This window comes from Candida metapsilosis (assembly GCF_017655625.1).
Source record: "Candida metapsilosis strain BP57 chromosome Unknown scaffold1, whole genome shotgun sequence".
Classification (NCBI taxonomy): domain Eukaryota; kingdom Fungi; phylum Ascomycota; class Pichiomycetes; order Serinales; family Debaryomycetaceae; genus Lodderomyces; species Lodderomyces metapsilosis.
The window spans coordinates 922,281-939,178 of NW_027138159.1; the positions used below are offsets into that span (position 1 = coordinate 922,281).

General features: G+C 37.6%; 7 protein-coding genes across 7 annotated transcripts; 5 read left to right on the plus strand and 2 right to left on the minus strand. All coding sequences in view use genetic code 12, as the record gives it.

Annotated features, from left to right (window-relative positions):
* Positions 1 to 92: 92 nt before the first annotated feature.
* Positions 93 to 1,769, plus strand: MDR1 (Mdr1p; the record flags this gene model as incomplete). The annotated part of the gene is made up of 1 exon (XM_067693170.1): positions 93 to 1,769. One exon carries the CDS (start codon positions 93 to 95, stop codon positions 1,767 to 1,769), a length of 1,677 nt encoding a protein of 558 aa, XP_067550439.1.
* Positions 1,770 to 3,759: 1,990 nt separating this feature from the next.
* On the plus strand, positions 3,760 to 5,253 carry ZWF1 (glucose-6-phosphate dehydrogenase; the record flags this gene model as incomplete). Its single annotated transcript, XM_067693181.1, has 1 exon — positions 3,760 to 5,253. One exon carries the CDS (start codon positions 3,760 to 3,762, stop codon positions 5,251 to 5,253), a length of 1,494 nt encoding a protein of 497 aa, XP_067550440.1.
* A 628-nt stretch (positions 5,254 to 5,881) lies between these two features.
* I9W82_000415 (uncharacterized protein) lies at positions 5,882 to 7,276 on the plus strand (the record flags this gene model as incomplete). The annotated part of the gene is made up of 1 exon (XM_067693192.1): positions 5,882 to 7,276. One exon carries the CDS (start codon positions 5,882 to 5,884, stop codon positions 7,274 to 7,276), a length of 1,395 nt encoding a protein of 464 aa, XP_067550441.1.
* Positions 7,277 to 8,232: 956 nt separating this feature from the next.
* Positions 8,233 to 9,375, plus strand: I9W82_000416 (uncharacterized protein; the record flags this gene model as incomplete). The annotated part of the gene is made up of 1 exon (XM_067693203.1): positions 8,233 to 9,375. The coding sequence occupies one exon, from the start codon at positions 8,233 to 8,235 to the stop codon at positions 9,373 to 9,375; it is 1,143 nt and encodes a 380-aa protein (XP_067550442.1).
* Positions 9,376 to 11,051: 1,676 nt separating this feature from the next.
* I9W82_000417 (putative protein kinase) lies at positions 11,052 to 12,572 on the plus strand (the record flags this gene model as incomplete). Its single annotated transcript, XM_067693214.1, has 1 exon — positions 11,052 to 12,572. One exon carries the CDS (start codon positions 11,052 to 11,054, stop codon positions 12,570 to 12,572), a length of 1,521 nt encoding a protein of 506 aa, XP_067550443.1.
* Positions 12,573 to 12,586: 14 nt separating this feature from the next.
* I9W82_000418 (uncharacterized protein) lies at positions 12,587 to 14,383 on the minus strand (the record flags this gene model as incomplete). The annotated part of the gene is made up of 1 exon (XM_067693225.1): positions 12,587 to 14,383. The coding sequence occupies one exon, from the start codon at positions 14,381 to 14,383 to the stop codon at positions 12,587 to 12,589; it is 1,797 nt and encodes a 598-aa protein (XP_067550444.1).
* Positions 14,384 to 14,616: 233 nt separating this feature from the next.
* ERG7 (lanosterol synthase) lies at positions 14,617 to 16,803 on the minus strand (the record flags this gene model as incomplete). The annotated part of the gene is made up of 1 exon (XM_067693236.1): positions 14,617 to 16,803. The coding sequence occupies one exon, from the start codon at positions 16,801 to 16,803 to the stop codon at positions 14,617 to 14,619; it is 2,187 nt and encodes a 728-aa protein (XP_067550445.1).
* Positions 16,804 to 16,898: the final 95 nt, after the last annotated feature.

The following is a 16,898-nucleotide window of genomic DNA, read 5'->3' on the forward strand; positions in this document are numbered from 1 at the left end:
CCTTTCCAACTTGCAAATGGTTTTCAGCTGTCCTTTCTTTCCATAGATCACTTAAACAGAAGCAAACACAGAGATAGATACCCTAACACGAAATGTTGGATTTTATTAGAGATAGTTTTGGTGGTCGATTGATCTACCATTTATCAAAGCACAAATATTTTTCATACCCAGAAGAAGACAAAGACTATGTTATACCAGAAAAATACTTGTTAGATAACAAGTACACTTACGATGCTCAAATAACACAACAGCAGGAACAACAACAACAACAAGATACCGAGGTTAGTACACTGGATTCTTCAACAATTTCCAGCTTGAGTGAAAAAACCAAGGTTGATAACAGCAACGATTACATCTTTGTTGAGTGGGATGGTGATGATGACCCTGAAGATCCACGGAATTGGAGTCTTTTCAAAAAGGGGTTCTTCATTTTCGAAGTTGCATTCTTGACAACATCAGTCTATATGGCCTCGGCTGTTTACACACCAGGGTTAGACCAACTCCAACATGATTTGTCAGTAGGAAAAGTTGTTGGAACATTGGGTGTTTTTACATTTGTCCTTGGATACGGTATTGGACCTATTCTATGGTCGCCCATATCGGAAAATGCCGCAGTTGGAAGATCATCCATCTATGCATTGACGTTGCTAGTGTTTGTGATTTTACAAATACCTACTGCATTGGTTGATAATATTGCTGGGTTTTGTATTCTTCGATTCTTGGGTGGCTTTTTCGCCAGTCCATGTTTAGCTACTGGTGGTGCTAGTGTTGGTGAGGTGACAAAGTATTGGAACTTCCCCTTGTCGTTGGCACTTTGGAGTATTGGTGCTGTTTGTGGGCCAAGTTTGGGACCATTTTTTGGGGCAATCTTGACAGTTAAGGCAGGATGGAGATGGACTTTTTGGTTTATTATGATTGTATCTGGGTTTTCATTGGCCTTGTTGACGTTTTTCTTGCCTGAAACGTATGCACCTACTTTACTTGCTAGAAAAGCAAAGAGATTAAGAGCTAGGACTGGTAATGATCGTATCACCACAGAGGGATTATTGGAGAATGAAAGAAGAACGATGCATCAAATATTGGTAGAGGCACTTTGGCGTCCTATTGAGGTTACTATATTGGAACCAGTTGTGTTGTTGATTGATATTTACATTGCTATGGTTTACAGTGTGCTATACTTGTTTTTTGAAGTGTTTCCTATATACTTTGTTGAAGTGAGAGGATTTACCACTATTGAATTGGGTGTTACTTATTTGGCACTCATTATTGGTGTGTTGGTTGCTGTATCAATATATTTGCCTGTTATCCATCACCAATTCACCAAACCGATTTTGAATAATGAAACAGTTTACCCTGAAGTGTTTATTCCGATTGCTATTGTTGGTGGATGCTTATTTGCTGTAGGGTTGTTTATCTTTGGCTGGTCGGCAACAACTTATACTCATTGGATAGGACCACTTTTTGGAGTTGCAGCCACAACAGCAGGTGCATTCCTCATGTTCCAAACGTTGTTCAACTATATGGGAGCATCGTTCAAACCTGAATACCTTGCATCAGTGTTTGCTTCAAATGATTTAGTTAGATCAACATCTGCTTCGGTATTTCCCATTTTTGGGGCTGCCTTATTCAATAATTTGAAAATTGATAAATTCCCTGTTGCTTGGGGATCTAGTGTTTTGGGGTTTATAGCAACTGCTATGATAGCTATACCGGTTTTGTTTTATTTGAACGGACCCAAATTGAGAGCAAGATCAAAGTATGCTAAATGAACAGATAGATAGATAAATAGATAGAGCAATTCAAACAAATTTAATTATAGAGACAATCATTATTTTTGTAGATCAAATTCATTTGTTGGGTGGTTAAGTTTGCAACCACTTAAGAAGAAATTTGTAACCACAGTAAACATTAAAAGACAACTACACCACATTAATCATGTATCCTTATTACCCCTCCCCGCTCCTTTTTAAAAAAAAATAATGCATGACCCGTATTGCTTAACTATTTACGGTGTGCTTGGTAGCTCTTATGTTCAAATTCCAATGTAGAACATATGTGCTTATAGACGAGAAAAAAAGTCACAATTTTGCAACCAAATTAACACACACAGACACGCAGCAAAAGGTAAAAATTAAAAGAGGTTTATGCGAGGAAAGGATGACACTGACACTGAGGGCTTTGTTTTGACTTAATCAAACCAATTGAGTGTTAGGGAGCTCACTGGTACGCCAAGTCTTTATTGTCGCATAAAAGTGTTATAATATACGTATTTCTATCCACAAGCCAAAAGTCTAGTGCTTACATACGTCTATTGAGTCATAATCTAAATCTTTGAAACAAGTTGTCATGAGGTGTCTTCCATGTCATCTGAATAGGTGTTTTAATGAAGGTTCATAGATTTTGGAATTATATACAAAAATTTGAAGTTTATGCTATAAATCAATGGAAACTTTTTCGGGAAAACTATATTTTTTTTTTCATTTCTCATAGATAGTCGATAACCAACCAAGTTGTATAAAAAGTATCCGCCTGAGATGAAAGAAGTGTTGTTGTATGTCCACGTCAAGATTTTGATCCATTGGTGCGAAATGACAATACGCGAGGGGAGAGGGGTAAGGATGTTTGGTTTTGTTTTCCATTTGCCCAGGAACATAAACTAGTAGCTATACATATGACTCTTGTGTAACACAACATACATTTTAGCTGTTAATCTATTGTGTATGTATTATTGTTGAGCTTTTTTTTCGCTCGCTGCCCCGTGTTTCGGCCAAACGTAAAAACGTGAAAAAAAAAAACGGTCAATCGGACGAAAGTAGAGCGAGAGCGAAAAACAAAATCAACTTGAGGTGTTTTCACGTGACTACCCACCATAGTGTAAAAGGCTTGCTATTTGAGATATGATTACTATAAACTTTTAATATGAAGACAACACTCGAAATCAACAGCAGTGTTAAGGAGAGAGTGTCTGTGATCCCAATGTATAGAAAAAGAGTTGCTTCTCTTCTTCTTGGTAAGATCTCTGTACTTGTTACGACTAATAGTGTGCACATGATAAGCCTCAATGGATGCACATGCGATGTTAATGGGCTTCAAGGCAGTAGTCAATGGGTCATAGAAGAATGTGCGGGTTTATAGAATATTGAAGCCTGCGCTAGTTATGATTAGGTTTAATTTACTACTATCTCCGGGGCGATGGAGAAAAGCCACCAAGACAAAAAAGGTACATTCACAGATGTATTGACCTCAAAGAGAGGACTCTTTTTTGAGATTGTCTTGTTGATCATAGAGTGGTACAGTTTATAGACACAAGAGTAGTCTATATATGTGTCTGTAAGTCGGATATGTATACAACTTTGTTTTTCCGTTTCTGATAAATCCCTTTTTCCCGTCTGATTAGTAACTAAAAAGAAGAAAGCAATCAATCTTAATTTTTGTGTAATGTAATTTTTTTTTTTTTATTTATTAATTTTTTATTAAAATTTCTCAACGTCATTTAAAATATATAAAAACCAACAAAAGAATCAATCCTTAATTTAAACCAATTTCTTCTTCTTCTTCCATTTCTTTCTTCAATTGATTACATTCTTACTGCAACTACTCAATTGTATTCAAAACCAACAGATACTACTACTTACTGTTAGTGCAATTGACTCTTTTCCCATTTAAAATATATTTCAATTAAGCAAACACATCACCATCACAACGTACTAAAGTACACTCAATCACACCCACACAACCCCTTTTGCTATATAACACACTATGACTGCTTTTGGAAAACACTTTACTATTGTCGTCTTTGGAGCAAGTGGAGACTTGGCCGCTAAGAAAACATTTCCTGCCTTATATGGCTTGTTTAGAGAAAATCAAATGAGTCATGATGTTCAAATCATTGGTTACGCTAGATCGGATTTACTGGAGGATGTATTCCACAAGAAAATTTCCCAACATTTCAAAGGCGGTAGTGAACAAACCAAGAAGGATTTCTTAAAACTCACTTCTTATGTAAGAGGCCAATATGATACTGATGAAGGTTATCAAAAGTTGGAGAAAAGGTGTCAAGAGTATGAAAAACAGCACGGTGTTGATAAACCACAAAGATTATTTTACTTGGCATTACCTCCTTCTCAATTTACTGAGGTTTGTGAACAAATTAAAAAGAATGCTTATGCCAAAGATGGAATCACTAGAGTTGTTATTGAAAAGCCCTTTGGCCATGACTTGGAATCAGCAAGAGAACTTCAAAAATCAATTGCTCCATTATTCACTGAAGATGAAATTTATAGAATTGACCATTATTTGGGTAAAGAATTAGTTAAAAATTTGTTAGTGTTGAGGTTTGGTAATGAGATTTTTAGTGGTGTTTGGAATAGAAATTCAATTTCGTCAATACAAATTAGCTTTAAAGAACCATTTGGTACTGAAGGAAGAGGTGGTTACTTTGATAACATTGGTATTATTAGAGACGTTATGCAGAACCATTTGTTACAAGTTTTGACTTTGTTGACGATGGAAAGACCAGTTTCATTTGATCCTGAAGCAGTTAGAGATGAAAAAGTTAAAGTGTTGAAAGCTTTTGATGCCATAAACACTAAAGATCTTATTCTTGGTCAATATGGAAAGTCTGAAGATGGGAAAAAACCAGCTTATGTCGATGACGAAACTGTCTCTAAAGATTCCAAATGTGTAACTTATTGTGCCTTTGCGGTCAATATTCACAATGAAAGGTGGGATGGTGTGCCAATGGTATTGAGAGCTGGTAAAGCTTTAGATGAAGGAAAAGTTGAGGTAAGAATACAATTCAAACCAGTCGCCAAAGGTATGTTTAAGGATATCCTGAGAAACGAGTTGGTCATTAGAATCCAACCACATGAAGCAATTTATTTGAAGATTAACTCGAAAATCCCTGGTGTATCAACACAAACTTCATTGACTGATTTGGATTTGACTTATTCTAAACGTTACTCAAAAGATTTTTGGATTCCAGAAGCTTACGAATCTTTACTCAGAGATGTGTTCCAAGGAAATCATGCCAATTTTGTTAGAGATGATGAGTTGGATGTTTCATGGAAATTATTTACTCCATTATTGGAAGCAATTGAAAAGGACAAGAACTTAAACTTGGATATATATCCATATGGATCAAAAGGTCCAAAAGCTTTGAGACAGTTTTTGTTGAATCATGGATACGTATTTGATACACCCGGTACTTATCAATGGCCATTGACTGAACCAGATGTAAAGGGTAAAATTTGATCTAATAGAGTGTTTGTTTTGTTCACATAGTTTGGTATCATTAATAAAGGCAAAAAAAGAAAAATGGTGTTATAAGCTTACATTTTTATTCTGTAGCTATAGTTGTAGCCATGAGCGAGTTCAGCTTAGACTATATGTCTGGCTGTAGTATGACGTCAGCTCGCCATTCTTAGTTTACAAAAGGGGGATACTTTAGTATTGTTTTCACGTGTGTGCGTGTGTGGCACAATTTTGGTTGCAAAACTTCTTTTCCTTTGGTACACGTACTGGGCTTACCCACATTAGAATAGACAATAATATACAGAAAAGGTAATAAACATACGGGTTGAGTATTAGATTGGATGTAACAGAAGTCACCTATATTTTAGCCTATGATCCACTTCAAGTGGTTGTTCATCACTACTGTAAGTTTGAGAAAGATTAGTTCCAAATGTGCTCAAGGTGACACATACGACGTGTTTATGTTCCACTCCCCCCCTTCTCTCCTCTAATATAAAACTTTGCTGTTCTGTCAAACTTGCGTCACACGTAAAATTGTGCTGACAATACCACCAACATTTCAAACATTTCCCTTTTGTTTACTTCTTTTTCTCCACGAATCAACATTTGATAATAGTTACGGCTAATAATGCCTGAACACCAGCGAGTCAACTACATCACTGGTGAATTATTTTCTAAAATAGTAACTATGGCACATCCTGACAAAATTGTTGACTTAATCCCAGATTTTGACTTCAACTATGGAATCCTTTTGTCGACTCCATTATACGTTCCACAACCAACACCAAGTGCACCAGAAGTTAATCAGCCTGCTACTCAGTCTAGTCATAAGCACGATACCGACGAAATGACTACACCACTGTTATCATTAAATCCACTAGTGGCAAATATTACTCCCACTAATACATCGTCCACAACTGATGCTCTACAACAGCCAACATTCATCAAACCCGTGGAGAAGATACAAGCAGATAAAAAGACTACCGCTGCTGGAGCCTCCAAGCAATTCGTGTCCACTTCATTACCGAAAGGGGAAGATGAAGAGTGGGAAAGTCATTTTTCTACAGGAAAGTGGTACAATAAAGAGAATGAACCTTATTACAAACTACTCGCATTATGTCTGGATGATGATGACGATGATGAATCTGAATTCGAAAACCAATTAAGGGAACTAGGAATTGACCTAAAATTTAAAGATAGGAGAAATAGTACACCAGAGCCAATGGGGGAAACACGCCAACCAAAAATCGATGATAATGATCAAATTGATAGAGAAGCTGAGAATTGCTTAGATTGTGGTTTGACGAATGGTAACCGTAAAGAGGAAGCGGCTAAAAGTGCAACAGTATCTAGGGATCAGTACCAAGAAAAGATAGGCAGTGATCATTTGGGCGGAGAGGAAACTACAATCGACCCACCAAAAGATTTTGTAGCAGAAACAGGGGAGCAAATTGGTTTTTACATGAATCCAATGGACAAAATCTGGTACTTGGGCGCCCCTGATGAACATGGCAGATTTTATGCAGTAAACCGTGATTGTCTCATTATTGCAGAGGATATGCCTACTTTGCTAACTGGAGATTTTGTTCCGAATGGTATACGAATTGTTCCAGTGTCAGATGTGATACCAGTGCCAACGTTAAGATCGGGGACTGAGTACGTTGTTGATGAAGACCGAGTTTTGAGCAAGAGAGTGGTCACGTTTCAAAACGCGACCATAAGCTTTGCCCAAGACGCCGGCTCCATAATAGAAGGCTATATTAGCCATAAACGAGAGAATATAATAACCGTAGAGAAAAAGCCCAAAATAAGGAAATTTCTGGGTTTTAGAGGGATCATCACCAAATTCAAGAGCAAAACGGCAAGGCACATCATACCCACAAAATCCATTTTGCGTAAAGTGCAGCATGAGACCGGGTTGAGAAGATGCAATTCCTGTATATTATTGGATTGTCAGGAGCTTGATGGAGATGGAGAGCGTCCAAAGATCCTTGCAAGAGTCAATCGACCAAGTACATCTTGAGAGATTTTTTTGTCAGTGAAATTATCCTCTCTTTTTACCCAACAAGGCTGTTTTCATTAACTAAGAAGTTGCTACATGTTTGCAAGACCATTGGTAATTGAGGCAGAGAAATTATGAGTGTGTAGCTAACTAAAGTTAATAAAGGGAATTATTGTAGTAGGATAATCAAAGACCCGTTTTGCTCAACGAGAGAGTGCATAGTGCTGTCCTCTGAGATTTGGACTATATGATTAGTGAATACTTCGGTAAAGCATTTGCTGAGTATCTAAATTAGCTGTTTTTGCTCTTATGATAACTCAATCCAAAAGAACTGGTACTGGTGGGATAAGAGGACTGTGTGGTTGTATTTACAAAGTTTTTGTCATACGCTCCCACTCAAGGTGTAACGAATCTTCAAAACATTCATAATAATCATTCCAGACATTAAAGTAGAGTATCCAGTGTGCCTAATATTAACTTACTAGAAGCATTCTTCTACAACAATCGTATCATTGCTCGATATGTTTCATTCACATACTCTCTCTCTATGTAAATGCGTGTGTGACACAATTGAGTCTGGTTGCAAAACCTTCATTTTATTTTTCTCCATCGGTGCACGCACAATATCTATTCTACTATGCAAAGGATATACAGTGATATAAAGCACGACTAGTTCATCTAATAGAAACAGTTTAGATAAAGAGAGTGAAGCATACTCAAAGGGAAACTTATGTCTAATCCTGCTAAGCTTCATGTGGTCTGTAAAATAGCTCTTAGTTAAAACTGTTTACAAATATTCAAACTAACACTTGTTCTGCCCTCTTTTGCATATCAAAATTTTGTTATTCTTTATAATGTAAAATAACTCTTCTACTGTAAAAACCACCAAGAAACCAAAATAAATATATATCAAAAATTCTCCCCACTTGTATATTCCCTTTCTTCACCATTTTTCATTACTTTTCATCGATTCCACAATGCCACACCGTGACTTTAATTTCCTCTCAGGAGAAGAGTTCCAAAAACTCATTAGTTTGATTCCACCTCAAAAATTCAAAGAGGTGTTCCCAGATCTCAACCTCAACAGTGGTATCATAGTGACTAGTCCATTTTTTGTTTTACAACCAACATCAAATCCAATTGACAACACTACTACTCAATTTGATCAAGGACAAGATTCTATCAAGATGACTACACCACCATTAGCCACAAACCCACATTTACAATCTCCAAATCATTTTGAATCTGATCCAGTTGGTTTTTCCAGTATTGATGCAATCTACGACGATGATACTTATGATTCTTATCCTGATGGGTACTATTCCGTTGGTATATTAGATGCTGGAGGTTTCCACAACTCATTGTTATGTCCAGAAGTGAAGGATCAGGTTAAAGAGGGTAGATTCAACACGATTGGCGAGTTTCAAATGATGATGATGAATTTGGACAATCAAGAAGCTGAGACTGATGAAGAGGAGGACAAGAATTGGATTTACAATATGTCATCGAATGTTGAAGAAGGTAGAGTCAAGTATCCACAATCAGTATCAGATCATTCATCACATGTGTTGCAAATTGAACCCGATTTGGAAGAAACAAGTGGTAGAAAAAATGATGCACGTGATACACTTTCAGCATTACAAAAAAACAATTTGCCTTCACAACAAGAACACCAACAACAACAACTCAATGAGAACAATGCGGTAGATGAAGAAGAAACCGAAGATGAGGATGTTTCAATTGATAGTGAAGCGGATCAATTTCATGTGCCATATTACGAGATTGATGAAGCAGCAGATTCAACAGTTTCTTTGGGTCAAAAGAATGATGGTGATGGAGCAACTGAAGTTGAAGAGAATGCAGCTTCAAGCTCCACCGAAAATCCAACCAACAATCCACCTACTACTACCAAGAAGAAGAAGAATAATATATTCACGCAACTCAAATATCGTTTCTACTTGAAGCTATACCAAATTAGGAAACGTTTTAGAAAGCCACAATATTATGACTCTGATTACGACACAGAAGCAAGAGAGTTTTATGCTTATATGAGGGGACAAACACCTCGGATCATGTATGAATACTACACTGATGACAGTGAAAGCTTAGATGGAAGATAGTCAAAGTGATAACTTATTTTAAATCCGAAAACGGGGCAAAAAGGACATGTAATCGACATTGGGACGTTAGGTAAACACCTTCGATTAGGGCGCATCGTTTGCGCTGGAAGGTATTCTATCTCGGTATTTTGATTTTGGTTTTGGTTTTGAAATTTATTTTAATTGCCCTTATTAATGACGGATTTTTAAAGACTAGAGTGTCCATTTAGTGTTAGCGCTGTGGTTTGTTGATGAATTGTTGAAGCTTGTCAAAAGTTGTTTACATGTTGTTGACGTTACTGTTGCTGCTGTTGATGTTACTGTTGCTGTTCTTGTTGTTGTCTCATGCATTTGCTATTGTTTATGAGAATCATATACAAGACTATTGTCGACCCACCCTTGCGGTGTTGTAGATTGGTCCTCTCTCTCTCTCTCTCTCTCTCTCTCTCTCTCTCTCCCTCTCTATTTCTCCTTCTTTCTCTCTCTCTTGATCTCTTTGCGTTGCCATTAAGGATCATTAGTAAACACTTTTGTTGTGTAGACAGTTGAAAGCATAATAATGGCTGGCAATAAAGGCAAAGACATACTATACATTCTACAAAGTGCTAAAGACATATAAATCAAACCAAACAAATTCAAAAGGGGGTTTTATGAAAAAAAGCTTTTCCGTGTTGAAAACAAAATGCATTATTGAAAATTAAAAGCTCCAAGAAATTAATCAGACATCCAATGGAAGGTCATTTCGACGGTCACTGACATACAAGAATTAGGTTCGTGTCGTATGCTACCGAGGAAACTGCGAATGTTTTGGTACAGTTTTCATCACCTTAATTTCTGGGAGCTTTCTTCAATTGCAAAATAAAAACAACGAACGTGGATTGGAATCAGCAACAAATAGCTTAAACCAATTGATGTAAGTTGTTAGCTTGGTTGAACACTCTTTTTCTCTTTCCCCTATTTAATTTGTTTAGTATCATTACAAAGTGGACACAAAGTTCCGACCTTGCAATTAAAAACCAACAAAGATTTGAAATAAAAACACCATCTCAGCAGCAGTCTTCACAATACCCAATTGGAATTTGTTTATATCAGAAATGTAGATACTGGCAAGTATAAGCACACAATCCAAAGCACATCCCAATCAAGAGAAGTGACAATGAAAAGCAGCAGTTAATTGACGTTGTCTGGAATCATAGTCGAGAATCAGACTAGGAAAGAAGTGAACATAATTTCATCATTTAAAACAAAATTCCAAAAAGGTGACAATTGGAAATCAGCTGCCTCACCAACCAATTTAAAAATCCAAAATGAAGTGATGGAACATAGTGAGTATGTGGAACTCTATATCCACATATACAGTTAGCCTCAACCCCTCTTTTGGAAACAAATACCTGTTAGTAGTTATCTTCTTCAAAGTTGTGAATAAAAAAGAAAGAAAGATGAGTGATGAGATTGAAGAAAAAAATTTTTTTTACTCTCCTATTTATAAGAAGAAAGAAAGAAAGAAAGAAAGAAAAAAGTTTTTTAAAGATGGTAGCACTACATTTTGTAAAGTAATATTGGTAGCACCAGCTAATTATTCCTCGCAATTTGAGAAAAGAGAAAGAGTGAGCACATGGGTCAATTTGTTTACGTTGAATTAAATATAGAGATAGAAATTTGGCATATTCTTGCTTTCAATGACATAACAGTATACCATGGCTGACATATTTGACATGGATGGGTGTGAATCACACTTGCTGAATGCATTAAAAAGTTTGTCATTGGAGACTGACCACCACCCACCCCAATACCAGGACAATAATAGTAATATTAATAATAATGGATCACACTTATTAAACTACAAGTTGGTAGATGAGCCTCTCTTGAGCCTAAACGAGGATGCGCTAGAGATCTCCGAAGCTACAGACACTATAAATGATGTCCTTTCTAATAGAACAAACCCAATACAAATCAAACGTCGCAGTGGCAGTGGCAGTCACATTCAAAACTCGCTGCTCCTTTCCAGGCCTCGTCGCAGATCATCGATTGTGTCTTCGTATGAAGTTAGGATCCAGGAAGATTATATTTCCTCGAGTCTTGCTGAAGATAACCATTCAAATCATCTGGCATTTGAAGAGGGAAGTTTCAACTACAAGCCTAAATTAACTGATTTTGAGCCTATCAAAGTGTTGGGTAAAGGCAGTTACGGCAAAGTGCTTCTCGTTAGGGATTTAAGAACGGGGCTCTTATTTGCTCAGAAACAACTTTTGAAAGCTTCGATGATTATAAATAGAGATGATGGTGATGAAGAAGAGGGACCAAAAATTCACAACAAAAATTATCAAAGGACTTTAAATGAGAAACAGATTCTTGGAATAGTGCACCACCCCAACATTGTCAAATTATACTATGCTTTCCAGGACAATAACAAGTTGTATCTCATATTGGAATACTTACAAGGCGGTGAATTGTTTCACCACTTGTCAATGGAAAAATTCATGAGTGAGAAAAATGCTGCATACTATTTAGCACAATGCAGCTTGGCACTTCACTATTTGCATACAAAAGTAAAAGTAATATACCGTGATTTGAAACCAGAGAATTGCATGCTTAATGCAAATGGTAATCTTGTGTTGACTGATTTTGGTCTTAGCAAAGTAGCTTCTGATGAAGATAAGCTAAATTCAATCACTGGAACAATACAATATATGGCCCCTGAGGTCATAATGGGAGAAGAATACGATTACGGGGTTGATTGGTGGAGTTTAGGCTGTGTCGCCTTTGACCTTTTAACTGGAGCTCCTCCTTTCACAGGACTGGATCCTGATAAAGTGTTAAAAAAGATTAAAAATTTTAAAAAGACTTTGAAGTTTCCATTTTACTTGAGTAATGATGCTAAAGATTTTTTACGAAAAATGTTACAAGTCGATCCTCTTAAGCGATTTGATGTGGATGGTGAATGGGAAAGGTACAAAAAGCACAATTTCTTTAGATATGTTGATTGGAAGTCATTGGAAAGTATTGATCTGGAGGAGAGTGCTGATAGTTCAGCATTGCCTCCTATCTTGCCTATAATCACAGACCCGGTTCTTGCTGAAAACTTTGACGACGAATTCACCGAAATGGCGTTTACGCCACAACAAAATAATCTGATGTTAAAGGATACTTTCCACATGAAAGACTTTTCCTATACTAACCCTAAATTTATAGACAAGATTAAACAATCAGGTAACTAAGGACTTATAGATTTTCACACAACCCTATTTATAAATAAAAGTACACTGCAAAGCAAAAGGGTACATGCGATAGATTCAAACGTAATGATGAATCTAAAGTCAAAACACTTTCTATTCCTTCGTAAATAATTCATTTTGAATAACTTTATGACAACGACAATAGGTAAAAGCCTGAGTAGCCTCTTACTTCCAGGGTCTCTCAAATACAGTCCGATGACTTGAAATACGAAAAGCTGCCAAATCGCTAGGTTTAACTCGTCCAAGAAAACCCATACAAAACTGGCATCAGTGAGCAATTGACCGTATTTCACAAACCACCTGTCAATGGCAAAAGGGTGCACAATGGGACTCAATGATATGTCAAAATAATATGACAAAAATAGCTGAAAATTGTGAACCCTTGCTGTAGACCTGAGGTTGGACATATCTCTATCAAACCGTCTTTCCTCGACTCTTCTTTCATTCAAACTATAATTTGAAAGTTTCGCTTTGAGAAGCGGAAACCTTTCATTTGCAAAGTTCTTGGGATATGAGGTTGCTTGATATAAAGTTGCAGGCTCTTTGTTTTGTGATCCTTTGCATATTGGTAGTAACGGTGGGCATAACCATGACCACCAATTGATAAACGATAGTCCTTTCAGTTTGAGCAGCTCACTTCGATTGGAAAAGTCGAGAGATAACTCTGGGCACTGAGTAGAGAGCGCTCTCTCATCTCTATTGTGCATCTTCATGTCATAAGGGATCATATTTGTAGTCGCCATATCTGGTCTCAAATCACCCTGCCGCGAGCAGTCACCATCACTCAAATTTTGGTCCTCCTCAAACGAGTTATCGATGTTGTCAAACACCTCCTCCATTTCTGGAATAAGCTCCTGAGAGCCTGATGTGTCAACCACTCTTTTCCCGTTAACTGTGGCATCCACGCTTTCAAGACCCTCTCCCTCTTCTCCATCGTCATCACCGAATGTGGCAGCTGCTACAGCCGTAATTAAATGATAAGTATCCCTTGGTGAGACAGAGTACAACCTTTGTACTGCTTTGGAGCAAGACTCGTCACACGTAAAAGAGTCCTGCAAAGAGGAACTGATATTGATAACGGGCGACGAGGCTGTTTCATGAATCAGTATTGTATCTTTATTCAAATTGAATTCCGTCGGGAGTATCTTCGAACTCAACTTTGCTTTAAGTTTGTGACTACTTGCGTATGATTTGTTGGACGAAATAGTTGATCGACGGCGTTCTTTATCATTCATCCCCAGGTCAATATTGTCACGTACCAATGTTGTCCACACTTTGCTAGCTCGATGATTCTCTTCAGCAAAGTTTGAGCCTTCACCTGTACTCTGATTCATCCAAGTATGATAATACAGCAAGAATTTGCTGTATTTCTGAGTATACCCTCGAGGATTGTAGAAATAGATTGTCAAAGATGGAATGGTGAACCCGCACCAAACCAACAACAACTCAAATGGGTTCAAATAGCGATCATATTTGGCTTGTTGAAACCATAGAATGGCGACAAATTTAATTAGTTCCTCGAGAATAGGCTGGTAAAATGACTCATATGTTGACTGATACTGCAACAACTTTTGATGTGATTGCTCCAAGACCAATAAATAGTAAATGAATTTCGTCATATATGCCAATAATGCAACAATTGCTCCCACTATGATGCACCCAGCAACCTGTGCAAAATCAACCACGCCATCCCCATCTTGTTTTTCATTCAGTGTGATGTACCCCAACACCAAGGCTCCAACAATTAAAGCATGTAGCGCAATAAACGACAAGCTGTAGTACTTTGTGTTCATATAAACTTCAATACGAACTGCTGGTGTTCCTGTAAAAAGTTGATTCTTTATGTAATATGGTTATATGGTGTTCCGCAGCCGGTAGCAGCTAGATTAGTAATGTAATTTCTTTAAAATTTGATTCGTTAAACAAGTATTTACGACTATATCAGTACAATGGTAGCGCTACAAACTAGCAGATACGAATATTATCCTTATTAACGGCCACCCTGTCGCTCTTCTCTTCTCCTCCCTTACATCCCCTTTGTACCTTTTGACCTCTTAGCATATAGCCCCAAAGCCTTGATGGGGAATAAAAACCGATATGAAGGGTACTCTATAGCACAGCTATGATTGAACACTCCTTCGACATCTTCAAACTGCCATTCACCAGTTGGTAATTGGCGTTCCATGATCAACTGGATTCCTTTACGAATAGGTTCTTCATTGGGATACTCCGCCAAGATAAGTCCAATTAATGCCCAAGCTGTTTGTACAACAAGGGATTTTTTACCATTAACGTAGGTGTGCGTCTCGCATGATTTCATTGACTCTGACCATCCTCCATCTTTTAATTGTTTGGAAATTAGGAAATCGCAACCCTTTTTCACTGCATCTGAGTTTGAATAGTTTAGGCCAACGCTATTGAAAGCTTCGAGCGCAAACATAGATGCATAAGTATAGCAGATTCCCCAACAACCATACCACGACCCGTCAATTGGATTTTGTGCCGCCTTTATATATTGTATGGCGCTATCAATGGCTTTTTGAATTCTTTTAGGCTTGTAGTTCGGATAGAATTTGTGAAAGTAAGTCAAACCCAATACCGATGAGTCCGTACATTCAACATATGGGTATTCCACCATGATGTTGTTAAATACTTCGGCAGGATTCAATTTCTCCAACAATACCGTAGATTTTATTCCTTCATATGTAGAAAAAGATCCGTATTCCCAGTCGCCTATATTTTGTATTTGCAACAAAACCTCAATAGCATTGTAAAGATTTTCATCTTTGATGGCGTCCTTCACATCCTCAAATCTTTTATCTTCCCTCACCATTATTATAGCTTTAATAGCTTCAGCAGTGCAGTCACTAACCGTGTATCCTTGATCTTTTGTGCTGAAGGGCCAAGCACCTAACCTTCTGTCCCTAAAACTTCCTTCCACACAGTTTTCAGTGAACTGAGATCTAACCAAGAAAAGATAAGACCTTCTTATCATTTCATGATACTTTTCATCATCAACCAATCCACTCATAAAAAAGTACTGAACCATGAATGCAGCATCCCAAACCTGCACCCCATTGGTCCCCATCACTGTCATACCTTGAGGGCCATGAAATAATACATCATTCATCCGATTTTGTAACCCAGCAAAATTCTTCGAATCCGGTCCTTCGCGATGATAAGTTACCACCATATTCATGGAGAAATTAACTGGTGCAATACATAAATAGTCCGTGTTTTGATATTCCTTCTCAATCAAATCGTAGACTCTTGAATTGACCCAGTTTAGCAACCAATTGGGACGGATTTTCTCCCATTTACTCAAGACAAAATTAGCCAGGTCGAGAACTTTAGTGTGTGGATAGTATAAATCGACACCACACACATTGTTTCTGTTTGCTCCAAAATTTATAGACTCGTATGGTAATTGGTTGGGCAAATAAATTCCATTCCTTATTTCACTCAATGTCGAGTCTAGTTTGCAACTAACCTTATTTGCCAGCAAGTATCCCAATGGCAAATATATCGCTCTTGTGTGAACCCACCACCTTCCAGGATGAATTGGTAGGCTATAAGGTAAGGTCCATAGCTCTGGTGGCGCTGGATTAACTCCCTCCCAGTCATACAAGTTCAATATTGCTAGCCATGCCTTGCCCCAATGAGGATTCCTCAATGCACCTCCCAAACGATGTAATGTCTTTCTTGCTTTAACTAAAACTGGATGATCCGAAGGCAATCCCAACAATCGAAGACATAAGTAGTTCATAGTTGTTCCAAAGCAGGTTGACTTGTCAACAGAGTGTAAACCCCAACCCCCATCTACTGGGTTAGCAGTGTTAACAATGTATCTTATCATTTCCACTTTGTATGGTTCAGGAATAGGGTTACCACTGAAATAATTTGCAGCTACGTAGCCAATTGTCATAAACATCGGTCCTTTGTACTGGCATGGGAAAATTCCATTCTCCAATTGCAAAAGTTTGAAAAAATCGGCACCCTTTTTCATGGCTTCAGTAGGAGTTTCAATTGGAGTATCTGAAGGAGGAACAAAATCATCTGATTTCAAAAGCCATTGTACAAACGTAGGCTGTGGTTCTTCTTTTGTCTCCTCGGGCGCTATATAGTGCCAAGTTTCCCTGCCCACTGGATCTGTTCTTAATCTCCACCTCGATGAATCCGTTTTGGGCAACCCAATTTCCTCAGAATAGTACATTCTTGCGTAGGTTTAAAAGATAATTTAAGCAACCAAATTTTAAATCTGTTGTCAGAAGCAATTCGTAGATAAATGGGAAGTTAATGTATATACGA